Source organism: Camellia sinensis, chromosome 3 (genome assembly GCF_055761805.1).
Source record: "Camellia sinensis isolate YWXY chromosome 3, ASM5576180v1, whole genome shotgun sequence".
Taxonomy (NCBI): domain Eukaryota; kingdom Viridiplantae; phylum Streptophyta; class Magnoliopsida; order Ericales; family Theaceae; genus Camellia; species Camellia sinensis.
Window position 1 is genome coordinate 8,005,866 of NC_138963.1, and position 14,162 is coordinate 8,020,027.

Here is a 14,162-nt window from a genome sequence, read left to right on the forward strand (position 1 = left end):
TCAACATGAATTTTCCCAAGCTATAGGTGGAAAGTTACAATTGAAATCAGCACAGAACCTCAATCAACTTTCATCTATTCAAATACCAAACATGTTCTTATTGCAATGCAAGACCATGATTTTATCAATCTAAAGGACTCTACTACATACATGCAAATTGAAAGGGAGAAAAAAAATATGAGGACATATATACCATATTGACATGTATCAAATAATGCTGTTCTCATAAAACCTACGCCGTTGAAAACCAGAATATCATACGGTGAATATATTACTTCCTCCCACCCACCATACTTTGGCTAGACGTTCCCGATAAGCTAGGAGATGTGTTGCTCGTCATCTTAAACCTCCCATCTGCATTGCCGAGAACATTAAGATCTTCAAACAATCTGTATGAGGGAACAAAGGGTTTCTGTACAGCTGCTGCAGGGGCAGTGATCGTAGGGCTAGGGCTCACCCTTAGCTCTCCATTCATTGGTGTTCCATTGCTTCCTCTTGCGTTGAACGAGTTGAATTGCTCCAACGGTCTGCCACCTTGCATAGATGTATAAGATGAAGGCGCATTGGCTCGCTGAGTTGCTAGCGCGTAAGGTCTGGTAGAAAATTGATTCTGGTTGCTAAAATAACCGGGAGTTGGTGCCCATGGAGGAGGAGGGTAGGCCGATGAGTACCGGGGATATTGAGGTTGAGTTTGAGGTGGATGTTGTGTTGGGGGTAGGGGTTGGGGTTGGAGGTAAGATTGAGGTTGAGGCTGTTGTTGGGGTTGGAGGTAAGATTGAGGTCGAGGCTGTTGTTGGGGTTGGGGTTGGAGTTGGAGGTAAGATTGAGGTTGAGGCTGTTGTTGGGATTGGGGTGGAGGCTGGGCCCACGGAACAACATAACTGTTGTAGGGCACTTGTCCGACGTTTCCAGGGTAAGCCTGGGAAGCGTAGGGATACCCTTGTGTGGTTGGGGAAACAGGTGTGCGCTGAATGTTCTGAGAAGAAGAAGCAGGAGTGTGGGGGGTTTGAGGAGAGGGTGTAGTAGTTGACAAGGTGATACTCAAAAGGTCTATCATATCTTGCTCTTTTGTGGTCTTAACTGGTGCAGGTGGATCGGGCAGAGCTAATGCATTGCTTGGGATATTGTTTGTGGCATTCACTGAGGTAACACTTTCATTAGTACCAGTTGTGTCTTGAGAAGTAGTTGACCGCGTTCTGGAATGCCTGCATTCATAAAGCACAAAAATACACCAATTGTAAACCAGCAAAATATAAAACAAGAATTCCAACATATCAACTCTAGAATAAAAAAAAGGTGTCTTGGTACTTCAATAGAGAAAATCGCGGGACCTGACGAATGATCTACCCTTCCAGCCCAACTCAAATTTGATTATAAGTTTTATTTGATATGAACCACTCCAATGAACAAACTCAGACTTGAGCATAAATTTGAGTAAAAGATTGTGGCATAGTACATTTGAGACCCACAAAATAACTTCGACAATTTTGAGTAAACATTTGAGTCTCCTTGATTTGGGTAAAAAATTTAAGTAAAGCTCAATGTGGTATAAATTTTGAGTAGAGGTTGAGTGTTTTGAGTGATTTTTACCCAAATTTAAATTTGATATGGATTTGAGTTAAAGATTGGAGATGCCCCAAGTAATTTTATTCTCTATATGTCTCTAATATTGTACACACTATCCGGCAGAATGGCAAAGTAACCAAATGTCAAGATCATCAGATCTTGGTGCATGTGTGATGTGCCCTAACATTTAAGTGCAATTTCTTTGATCCCTACAAGGAATATATGATAATCAACAATGAGTGAAGAGCAACCTTCGAGCTAACTGTGCGAAGTCATCTTCCTCATCTTCCTCTTCTTCAACAGCTGGTGGAGAGCGATTAACATTTGGTGTTTGGCTGGGTTGTTTATGTTCAGTAGGTTTGAGGCTGGAGTCATGTGCAGGAACTGATTGGGGGCTCAAATTTGTTACTTGAGTCGGCAACGGTGAACCAGAAGCTATAGCATCATGTTTTGCAAGCTCAGTCTGCAGGCTATCATTTAATTCAAGACCCTGACCGAGAAGTTCTTCATCCCTGCCACAGCAACCACAACCACAACCACAACCACAACCATGACCATAAAGACAGCTAAGAAATCCATAACACAACAATGAACTATAGGGTGTATCAATGCACAAGGAAACAGACACAGAAACAGCTAATACCTAGAACTGAACAAGAAAAGCATTGTTGAAGATTTGTGAAATGGTTGGGAAATTAGAGAAACAAAAATCAGAGAATATACCCGGTTGTAGTCAACATCTGCATCAATTTCTTCTGGTTGGAACGACATCGGGTGACAAGATCAACTATTACTTCATCTTTTACAGACTACAAACACAGAGGAAACAAGATGTGAGACTTTATTAGTAAAATGGAGTGAGAATCGAGTAGAGAGAGAGAGAGAGAGAGAGAGAGAGATTTGCACGTACTGCACGGTCATTTGGATTCACAGCTTGCAGCATGTCAGCTAAGAGATCCAGAACATTCCGCATAGAATTTATGCTCGACAAACTAAAAGGGTGAGAAAAAGAAAATGAATCACAAGGGGGAATTAGATTACAACAGTAAGATGGGACTACTAGTAAGTGCAACCGAAGTTGAATCCTCACCTTAAATTTTCCATCTCAGCTGCCATGGCTTCATCGAGCCTAGTTGAAGAATTGCTTGGCATTCCATAACCTGCTTGAGCATGTCTCAAAGTTGAATGGGCAACAGGTGGTGTAAATATTGGCGCTGTATCAAATGAACGCTGGGGAAATACTACTCCAGAACGCTGTCACAAGTATAACCACAACTATAAAATAATATTTTACTGTCATTTATCATACTTTTATACTTTGTAATTCATCAACATATATGATTTTTAAATTTAATAAAGGTAGATGCAAACTGTAACATAGAGAGTTGACACAGGTCAGTTAATTCAATAAAATATACTACACATCTAACACAACGATAAGACCGAATTAAACTATTAAATCTTCTATTTAGTCCTCTGGTTTAGAATGAATATGGTTTCTGTGAGATAGATAATAAAATTAATTATCCTGAAGTCAACTCAATCATATAATGATAATTATCACAGCCCACCGACCACCAGTTATTATGATACGCCAATCACTTGGGCATTTCATAATCTTTGCCTAGGATCCTATAAACCCATTATATCTTGACCATGACACCAAGGACAGATGTCAACTCCATCTAAACAAAACATAGTGGCACAGACAATTGTCAGCACAGAATTGCAACAACAAAAAATATAACCAAGTAAAGATGACAACTACGTATGCTTACTCTCAGTTCGTCATATGCCCAGTAATATTGTGGACATTTTCCTCCGGGGCCACCAAATGCTTCTTGCCAAGAATCTAGGAGTACTAAGATTTTATCCCTCACATGCATATCCGTCTGCAAAGTCCATCAAGAAAATTTGTTTACAAGGCAATGAAATGACCAAGTGTTTAACAAGAACTATCTGAGTGAACATCCAAATGAAAATCCATAAAGAAAATGCCAGATTTCATTAGAAAAGTTAGATTTGTTCAAAAAAAGATGATGAAAAGCACCTAAACATATTCTACAAACAAACAATGATCAAAGCATAGTAAATGGTAAATACTATGCATTTTAGTGAAAAGATCAATACAGTGCATTTCAGAATAGCAACGCTAATATCCAAGAAAGAAAACATGTGTTTCTTGAGGAGCAAAAGAAATAAAATAAAAAGGAAACAGAAACATTAACAAAGACAGAGTAATTGCAAATAAAAACTTACCTTCTTCTTCACAATTTTGATCATCTCCTGCAGAATATTCCTCTCCACAATTTGAGAATGCACATAATCACCACAGTTCTTTACCATTGTCTCCAGAAGCTTCAAATATGCCACATAATTAATGGATTAGAAAGACAAGTTCTAGCACAAAATTCTCCTAAATTTCCAGACAAACATGTATTAAAAACTATGAGATGTATCACAAATAAAGTGGCATCAAACCAACCATTTCACCATTGGTTGATCCTAATCTATGAAGCGTGGATACGGATACGGATTCGGGATATGGGATGGCAATACAACAAAATCTAAAAAAATAAGATCAAGATATGTTGAAAAAAATAGGAACCCCTCAACTATTAACGAATATCACTTTAGCTCGCTCATCTAGTACATAGTGACCCCTCAATTATAAAAAATACAAAAGCAAATGGTCTGGAGGGGTGAAATGATACATTTTTATAGTTGAAGGGGTCAAAATGTTTGGATTCATAAATGAAAGGGTTAGATGATATTCATTAATAGTTGAGGGAGTCTTTCCAACAATATATAATTTTTAGTATTATCTCATACATGAGTTCAAAGAATAGTGAAAAGCTGTACTTCATAGATTGGTTGATCCTAATCTATGAAGCGTGGATACGGATACGGATTCGGGATATGGGATGGCAATACAACAAAATCTAAAAAAATAAGATCAAGATATGTTGAAAAAAATAGGAACCCCTCAACTATTAACGAATATCACTTTAGCTCGCTCATCTAGTACATAGTGACCCCTCAATTATAAAAAATACAAAAGCAAATGGTCTGGAGGGGTGAAATGATACATTTTTATAGTTGAAGGGGTCAAAATGTTTGGATTCATAAATGAAAGGGTTAGATGATATTCATTAATAGTTGAGGGAGTCTTTCCAACAATATATAATTTTTAGTATTATCTCATACATGAGTTCAAAGAATAGTGAAAAGCTGTACTTTAAGAATTAGATATTAGTTTAAAAGCCAATAGTCATTTTATTTTTATTTATTTATAAAGTGGATATGTTAATTTGATAAAATCTACAACAGTATAATACTATTTTAAACTCACTATTTTCTTCTTCCTAAGAAATTAAAAAAAAATAAAAAATCAAAAAACTATTCTTGTATTTATTCTAACCATTGTTGTACTCTAATAATATACAAAAATGATTACAATTTCAATTCATAATAATTTGGATACATGATCTAGAGTGCCCAAAAAGTATTTACTTTTCAAAATTGACATGAAATATTGAATACATATGGGTACAATACAGATAGGACTCCCTTTAAGAAGTGTTTCTGCTTCATAGATCCCAATTCCTGACTTTAAAAAAAAAAAACGGAATGTGCCAAATACAATGAAAAAAAAATTAAACAGATAAAAAAAAGTACCGTCAAGGCAAGTAGGTGAACTTTAGGGTTCTTATGCTGCAACCTTTTCTTCAGAGCTTTGACAACATCTTTTGCTTCCCTGATCAATTTAACAAACCAACACAAATTTTATCGAATCTACTTCCACGAATGGATGAAACTAACTGACATTCAGTAATAACATCACAATCCACAGTAGAATTCAACCCCTGTCCCTTTGTATTTGACATGATCACAAACCATTAAAAAAAAAAAAAACCCAATTCCTAGGATTCAACCACTCGAACAAGAAAAATATATATCAAGATTTAAGACCCGATTGTTTCATAATCAAGATAGAAAACCCACCCAAAAATATTAAAGAGTCCCTAATTACGATTTTTAAAATTTTTTCAAAGCATGTATTCTCCTAAAATAGAGGGGCAAAAAAAGCTATTTCATTTCATGAAAACAACATACTAGAATCCAGATTTAAAATTTTCTTTTGTTTCCCTTGGTTTTCTCGGCCACCAAACAAAGGAAAAGGAGAGGAACTCCGACTAAAAAAATTCAGAACCTTTCGTTTCTTCATCTCCAACCAACTCAAAAGCAACCATCTAAAATCAAACTCCAAAGCATAAAAAGCATAACAAAAACCAGAAAACAAAAAAGTCAACTAGAAAAGGTTAAGATTAAGAGAGTTTTTGAGTAAAGTACCAATGGTTGGAATTGATGGAATCACAAATATCCATGTTCATAGTCCAATCGGGACCGATTAAAAGGTCGCTCGTCGCCTTCTCAACTCGAACAGTTGCCGAAGAAGAAGACGATGAAGATGACGATGGCATCATTTTCTCTCTCTATCTTTCCCTCAAAACTCAAGTTGTTCTTGTAAGGACGAGAGAGAACAAACACCAAGAAAATACTAAAAATGATTAATCTTCTTGTTAGCAAAGCGAGGGATAGCAGCAGAAAAAAGTGCGACCTGCTGATTTTCCCGAGAAAATATTTTGAAAGGCATTTTCCGAGAAAAACCCCAATAAAAAGTGCCACTTTTTTATATTCCTTATATTTATCGGTATTTTTCATTTATTTATTTATGCATATTTATTATTCGAGCAGGGGCATATTCGGCATTTTAGTTTTGATAAGTGGGACACGACATGGCAGCTTTTATTCGCCCCCTTGTTTTTTTTTTATATTTAATTTACACACTTTGTATATCAATTATTAAATAAAGAATAATGCTTGAGACCCCTTTTGGGGGTCACCCCTCACCCCCCTTTTGCCACGTGGCAGGGGGTGATTGGTGGAGCAAGAAAAAAAAGAAAAAGAAAAAGAAAAGGTAACCAATGAGAGAGAGGGGGTCAAAGGGGTGGGAAAAAAAGGGAGGATTATTCATTACTCTTAAATAAAAGCATTTATTCAGATATCATGTATCAATTTTTTATTTGTTAATTAATATTCGAATTACTGATTTTCGTTTGATAATTAACATCTAACCCAAAAATGATATGAAATAAAAATTTTAGTAATGTGAAAATAGAAACTCCCTGTAAAATTCTAAATATTTATGTTCAATTTCTTTTCATTTCTTTTTTTTAGAATTACACACTAGCAGAATATTCTCAAAATAATTAATATTTTATAGAACATTATAATTATAATTATTAAAATTTATAAAATTTTTCATTGATTTCAAATTATTTTTACAAATCTCTGATTTGTTTGTTTGTTTTTTTTTTCTTTTTTCTAGTCAATATCATGCTTATAGTTAAGAAAAAAAAAATAAAACAAACTAGGAGAAAAAAAACCCAAAAATAAGATAGGCCGATCATTTTGATCATGAGATATTGTATGACATAACTTTGCACTTGATCCTAGATAACTAATACTATTCCCCTATAGTTATTTCTTATTTTGTGAAATTGTTAGTTCAATTGGAATGGTTATTTAGGACTAATTTTACATATTTAGCCTCTGTTTGGGAAGTGGATTGATTTTTTAACTTTTTGGTTATTTTAGCCTGGTTTGGGAAGGACTTTTTGACTTTTTGACTTTTTGACTTTTTTGTGAGAGAGGATTGTAATGATTATGGGTTAGATTTGATGTTTTTTTTTTGTGGCTAAAATAGCCTATTTTATTTTTTGTGGTTATTTTAACCAAAAAAACCTGAATTTTTCTTCTCAAACGGAGCCTTAAGCATAAGAATAAATCGATTTTTTATCACATTTAAACAACAAATTACTTGATTATTATTATTATAGGAATATCTATGATTTTAGGTCGAGTAATTTTTGAGTATATAATCTTTATTTTCATTGATATCATATTATATAGCTATAAAATATAAGTAACTTTAAAGAAAAGTTAAAACATTTTACTTAATTCATTTGATTCAATCACTTCACTTGACTCTGACTTTTTTATTTACTATCTTAATTATAGGTTATAAGGGAGATTTTGGTAAATAGAGGAGAAATTTTCTAATAATAAAAAGCAAGCTAAGTGTAGACACAAGAGGTGGTTGTGGAAAAAAATTTAAAAAATAGACTTTATATTAATCTGTCTCTTTCGGGCCGACTTTTGGGATGCTTTTATTTGTGTTGGATTTATCAATCAAACGAACGGAGATTGAGAGTTTAATTTTTGGAGTTTAAAAAGAATTTTAATAATATGATGAGAAGTGAGACTTATATATGAGGTAATGTGTGTAATTATTTATTTTATTTTTTTTGCCACTGCATTAAACCTCTATTTAAAATTTTAAAATTAAAACTTTCTCCCAAATTTTCACTAAACTTGCATACATATCAATTTCATGTTTAATTGTGGCACAAGGCCCTATTTCTTACACAGTTAAGTTAGAATGGCCATTTGACCTTTCGAATAGAATGATGAATCTTTTATAATGCCAATGATATTTTTATTTATAATATATTTTTTATTATTTTTTTCATTCTATTAAATCAAATATTATTTAATACTTTGGAAAATGATCTTCATTTTAGTCTTTGGAGACTTTACATTGAATATAATTCAGCAGGGGTGAGTATCAGATATTTTGATTCGTCTAAATTAATCATACCGAACCGATCTGTCGTATTTTTGACAGATGCGTGATGACGAGCGGACGATTGTAGATTATTTTTTCCAATCTGTATAATTGTAGATAGATGGCGAATTTGAGATTTCTTTTATTGTAACTGAACCGTCAAACCGCGAGCACCCTTAGTAATTTGTAAAATTTTATGTTTTCAATTTATTTAAATATTTTGTTTGTGTTTTCAATTGAAAAAGAGTTTAGATATTCTGTCTATTTTCAATTTAAAAATTCTTTTATCAAATGACAAGTGTTGATATTTGGTCTTTTTGTGTGAAAAATATAAGGCTTAATTTAGTCATTTAAAAAAAATTAAATTAAATAGTTTTTGAATAAAAAAATAATGAAATAGTTTTGATAATGTATGGTTTTTTTATATGAATTTATTATTGGTATTTGACAATTTATTTGATAATCTTTTGGTCATGTTGAGTTGGATTGTTATAAAAAAAAAAAAATGTTGACACTTTGTTGTATTATATTCAAAATTTGTAAAAGTTTAAACCGCCAAACTGATTCGCATCCATCCACTAACCCACCAATTTACTCAATTCGCATTCGTCAATTTAGCAGATGGATACAGATTGATTTTTTCTAATCTACTAATCCGATGGATGAATGATGAATTAGAGTTTCTTCGGCCGCAACCGAACCACTAACACCCCTATAATCCAGGCTTACAAACCACTATGGTGGCTTTGAATGACCTAGGCCCATGACTCAAATAGTCTAGTAGACGGTAGTTAAGGTCAGGCCCAACGATGTAGGTTGGGGTCAGTGACCCATCTTAGAGCTTGTCAGACTTGCCTTGTCAAGCTAGTCAGAAGAGCACCAAGTTGATTGGGAAGACCCATTTTCGACTTAAGCAAGTCATCATAGTCAACTGGTTGTAAGGGTTCACTATCCTAGCCTGAATGAGAATACACAATCTATACTTATAGCAATTGGGACACTTGGCGCAATGTAAAGTGGTCCCTTCCACCTGTAGCCGTTGCTAGCTAATAAAAGGACGTATCCCATAACTTTAATGTCTTAAAAATGAGGATGGTCAATGTGGCACTTTCCTATTGGAGGAGTGACTAACAAAAATACTCTCTTCATGTGGAACATAATCGTAAGAGGCAATTATATGTATACATCAACCACACTATTAAAGGTACAGTAAAATAGTTTTCTAAAAATAGGTTTTTTTATGTTTATATATATAAAAGGTGTATGGACATACTGTTAGTAAAATTTTTGTTAGGCTTAGATCGACAAAGCCTTACTAAAATTTCACCAAACAACACAATCATCAAGCAATTGTGTTGAAGTTCTATACTTGAAAGTTCAAGAACTTCCTTGGAGTAAAAATAATGGCAATACAAACAAGAAAAAGAGAAAGAAGAAGAAGATTATGATGTTAATGAATGAATGAACAATCTGTTAGGTTTTTGTAATTGGCAATCATGTTGACATAACTCCTTTCAATTATAATTTTATTCGCTCTTATATTTCAGTGAAGATATGAGTGTTTAGATGCAAATCCAACCTGAATTGTGCTTATACAGAGGAGTTTGTGATATTGATCCTTTCATGTTTGCCACTTCACTGATTATATACGGGGATTGAGTTACTCGGTCAGCTCAAGGAGGTCTAGGGACAACACCTTATGGCGGGGTCCGGGGCATTGCTCACGCGGGGTCGAGAAGCAGTGCCCCCGAAGCCAGAGTTGTTTGACCGCTCGAACGGTCATTTGTCCGCTCGAGCAATGAAAAACATCATCTAGTATTTCTGCAGAGAAGACTGAACTTTTGAGAAAATCCTTTATGCGCTCGAGCGGTGGGCACGCGTTTTAGTGAGTTCGGTCGAACGATGAAATGAACACTCGAGCGGTCTTCATGGCTCTATTTTCTATAAAGTGTCGTTTGTTGTTTTTAGGGTTAAAACCGTTCAGAATTTTAGAGAGAAAGAAAAGACAAAATGTTTTTCTATTGGAGGCTGTTTTATACAAGTTTCCTTGGTATATAAAAGGTGATCGATTGATCAACGAGCTACAGATTGTCAAACATCAAGGTTTGTTCTTATTATTTCGTTCACAAAAGAAAGAGGTGTTCTTCGGTAGATTTCGGGGAATTTGGACCTGAAACTTTGGTAGATTCTAGAGTGGCTCATCGCCGTGGATTCAACATCAGCGTCATGGATTCAACGTTGGGCAAGACAATTCCAAGGTGAAGACAGTGGTGGAATAAACACATTGAGTCGGTTCAATCAAGTGTAGATTCGCTAGGTAATTGAGAGTACACTCGTGTAATTCCTTTTTGTCTTCTTAGTAGATTGTTTGTGGCTTTGGCCCATGATTCTTTATCACAATTGGAGGCATTCCAATTGTTTTTTTTTTCCTGGTTAAATCGTTATGTTGATTTGTCTTTGATTATTTGATTGAGATTGTTATTCATTGTTTAAAATTGAAACATAATCACAAAGTAATATCTTGGAAATTTTAGATTTTTCACAATCAAATTACAAGTACATTAAGACTACTCCGATCTAAGTTTGAACTACTCCTATATAGAATAGATCTACTCTTAAGATAGAAAAGAAATGGAAATCAAGTCATGTTTTGATTTGTTGATCCCTTACAATAGAGCCATTAATTGCAATTTACAAAAAAAATGAAGGAAAAAAACTTCCATTAACCACCATCTAAATAACTACTTTTAACTTCCTAAATCTTTCATCTTATTTCTGACAATGTCATGTGTCTTCCATCCCTTGAATCTTCAAAATTTCTCTTAAGTTCCTTTTAACCTCCAAGATTTTCCTGCATAATAATAATAATAATAGTAAGAAGAAGAAGAAGTAATAGAAAATTTAAACCTAGTCATAATCGACGGAAAATTATTTATGATGCAAACAATGCTCCCCCAACTCTTTAAGAATGAGAGCACTCAAATTCTTGAAGAGTTGTATGAACATAAATACATAACAAAAACTATGAAAATTATAATCGATTGGCCATACATATAATTTTTTTTTGTGGCCACATCGAAATACTCCTTTATTACTGTTATATAAAAAATAGAAATGAAATTCAGAATTTCTTTTCATAAAGCACTTCATCAAAATTAATTTTTGATGTGAGCCACAAAGCCATTGTGGTTGTTAGATGACAAAAATATAATGTCAATTGACTTTAGAAAATTAATTTTTTTTGAAACAATATCAAAAAATTCAAATTCATCAAATGTGGATAGTTCATAATTTTCAGTCATGTATGGCTTAAAATCATACCCCCTAATTGGATTTTCACCTTCATTTTGTGATGGTTGTTCATCAAATTTAGCCATGTTTGGCTTAAAATCATGCATTCTAATTGAATTTTCTCTATCATTTTGTAATAGTTGTTCAACTTTCTGTGTCATATTGGATTTAAAACTACGCCTTTCAATTGGATTGTTAACATTAAAATGCTCAAAATCTTTTAGCAAAAGAAGTTGGTCTTCTTTTTCAATTAATGGTTTAAAAAATTGCCCCACATGCATGCCATTTCAGAACTTAATTTTTCATTGGCCATGTCTTTTGTGGATAGAAAGTTTTGCTTGGAAATGTTTCTTACAACTCATAAAATTTGTGTTTTTTAAGATTCTCTAATTTTTTACCCCAATGTTGAATTTCTCCATTAACATGATAAACTTGACAACTAACTTGATGAATTTTTCCATCAAAGTAATTTATATCTTTTTGCATCAAATAATATGGTAGTGATGAAATTATTTGAAATTTTTGTCAATCAAGAGAATTAATTACTTTTTGTAAGGGCAAAATTTCACTCTTATACTAATAAATTTCATCCTCACAATGTCGAATCATTCTTTCCATTTCATTTGTCATGTAATTATGTTGGCAATAGGCGGTAGAATCATTGCCATAATATTGACAATAATTATACAAGAAAAATGAGACATTTCAATAATAATTCATACCCATTGAAACATTGCCACTCTATTGGTGGTTTGCATCCATGGGTCTACAATATGTAAACATGCCACTTGATGGCATAATTTCTTAATATTTGTTTGTATCATTTTTTTTCCCTCCAAGCTAGGACAATGTCTCATTGAGTGTGCCAAAAATTATTAATAAAATTTTTATTAGGCTTAGATCGATAGAGTCTTAACTAAAATTTCACCGAACAACATAATGATCAAGCAATTGTGTTGAGGTTCTATGCCTTAAAAGTTCAAGGACTTCCTTAGAGTAAAAATAATGACAATACAAACAAGAAAAAGAGAAAGAAAAAGAAGAGGATGATGGTGTAAATGATTGAATAAACAATCAAATTACAAGTAAAGTACATTAAAATTATTCCTATTTAAGTTTGAACTACTCCTATGTCGATTAGATCTACTCCTAAGATAGAGAAGAAATGAAAATCAAGTCATGTATTGATTTATTGGTCTCTTACAATAGAGCCATTAATGGCAATTTATAGAAAAGAATGAAGGAAAAAACTAAATAATTACTTTTAACTTCCCAATCTTCCATTTTCTTTCTTACAATGTCATGTGTCTTCCATCCCTTAAATTTTCAAAACTTGTCCTAACTTCTCTTTAACCTCCAAGATTTTCCTGCATAATAATAATAATAATAATAATAATAATAATAAGAAGAAGAAGAAGAAGAAGAAGAAGAAGTAATAATAGAAAATTTAAACTCGACGAAATATTTATTTATGGTGCAAACATATACTTCTACCCTTTTTTTTGGTATGTTTTGAGAGGGAATAAAAATACCTACAGGAATTATGTGGGTCCCGACACTGCCACGTGGCGTAATTATAAATTATCATGTGTATGACAGTTATCAAATTCTTATCAAACATTGTATTAGTGTTTTATGTTGTGCAAAACTTATCAGGATATGAAATCTTATCGATATAGAAGTCCTCAACAATCAGAGATTGTTTGGGATAGGACTTCTGAAATTTTCAAACTACTTGCTAAGTAAGTCACTTGATATTATAAATAAGCAACACCCTTATGTGTTGAGGTACGCAATTTCTCTTTATGAATTAGTCCATTAAATATTTTGATAATATTGGAGTACTAACTTGGGCATCGGAGAGCCCCCAGCTACGGCTGGGGTGTTTTGTCTTGCAGATAGCAATAGCGTAGTGGTGTTGATTCATCTTCTTCGTTAGATTTCTTTATCAACAAGTACGCCATTTTTCTTTGCCCGTACATGTTTCATTTTGTTACTTTCAAGATTAAAAGATAATTTTCGTAACCAATTTTTTGAATTTCCGAGTTCTTAGAAGTTATCTTTCATTAATAAGTCTGCCCATGAACTTATGTGTTTTTTTGGGTGAATAGCTATGAACTTATTTATTTATTTTTGATAAAAAAAAAAAAGATGCTTAGTGGGGACATCACAATATTTGCGGGCCCTAATCTCGGGATAATCGATTGACGATCAGATTTAACCCAACTCAAACGAAAGAATCTCCCACCGAAGCACCCAATAGAGCTCAACCACGTACCACAAAAGAAGCTAAATATATCGAAATACAGCGCGTAGTCTCCGAAGAGAGCCAACGGGACAAAGTTAGCATTCCACACCCTCCTAAAAATCAAACTTGACACACTTCTGTAAAAAAGACTATCTTCTCCACAAGACCACCAATCCTGGTGGTACCTATGAACTTATGTTGACAACAGCATATGGTACTGTCCTATCCTATGTGACAATACAATATAGCTGATGTTTAAGGTTTGACTGGGACTCAATGCTCATTTGTAATGGATGGTCCAAGTTGCACAGACTAGTTGAATGGTATCTTGTGTACTTCCAACTTTTTCTCTCCCCTCTTCCTTTT

The 14,162-nt window shown here is 33.6% G+C and overlaps 1 protein-coding gene across 1 annotated transcript; it reads right to left on the bottom strand.

Annotated features, from left to right (window-relative positions):
* Positions 1–54: 54 nt before the first annotated feature.
* Positions 55–6,405, bottom strand: LOC114278958 (TOM1-like protein 6). Its single transcript, XM_028221112.2, has 9 exons — positions 5,920–6,405; positions 5,245–5,323; positions 3,826–3,924; positions 3,345–3,458; positions 2,657–2,820; positions 2,477–2,558; positions 2,290–2,375; positions 1,818–2,078; positions 55–1,205 (listed from the first exon to the last, which is right to left on the bottom strand). Exons 1-9 carry the CDS (start codon positions 6,051–6,053, stop codon positions 272–274), a joined length of 1,953 nt encoding a protein of 650 aa, XP_028076913.2. The 5' UTR covers positions 6,054–6,405; the 3' UTR covers positions 55–271.
* Between the last annotated feature and the right edge of the window lie 7,757 nt (positions 6,406–14,162).

What these genes read in the sequence shown, in the direction of transcription:
- LOC114278958 (XM_028221112.2), bottom strand. Translation starts at nt 6,053, where the DNA reads ATGATGCCATCGTCATCTTCATCGTCTTCTTCTTCGGCAACTGTTCGA. An exon ending in TCAAAATTGTGAAGAAGAAG is followed by an intron (nt 3,459 to 3,825) that starts GTAAGTTTTTAT and finishes TGGACTTTGCAG; the next exon opens with ACGGATATGCATGTGAGGGA. An exon ending in GCTGAGATGGAAAATTTAAG is followed by an intron (nt 2,559 to 2,656) that starts GTGAGGATTCAA and finishes TCACCCTTTTAG; the next exon opens with TTTGTCGAGCATAAATTCTA.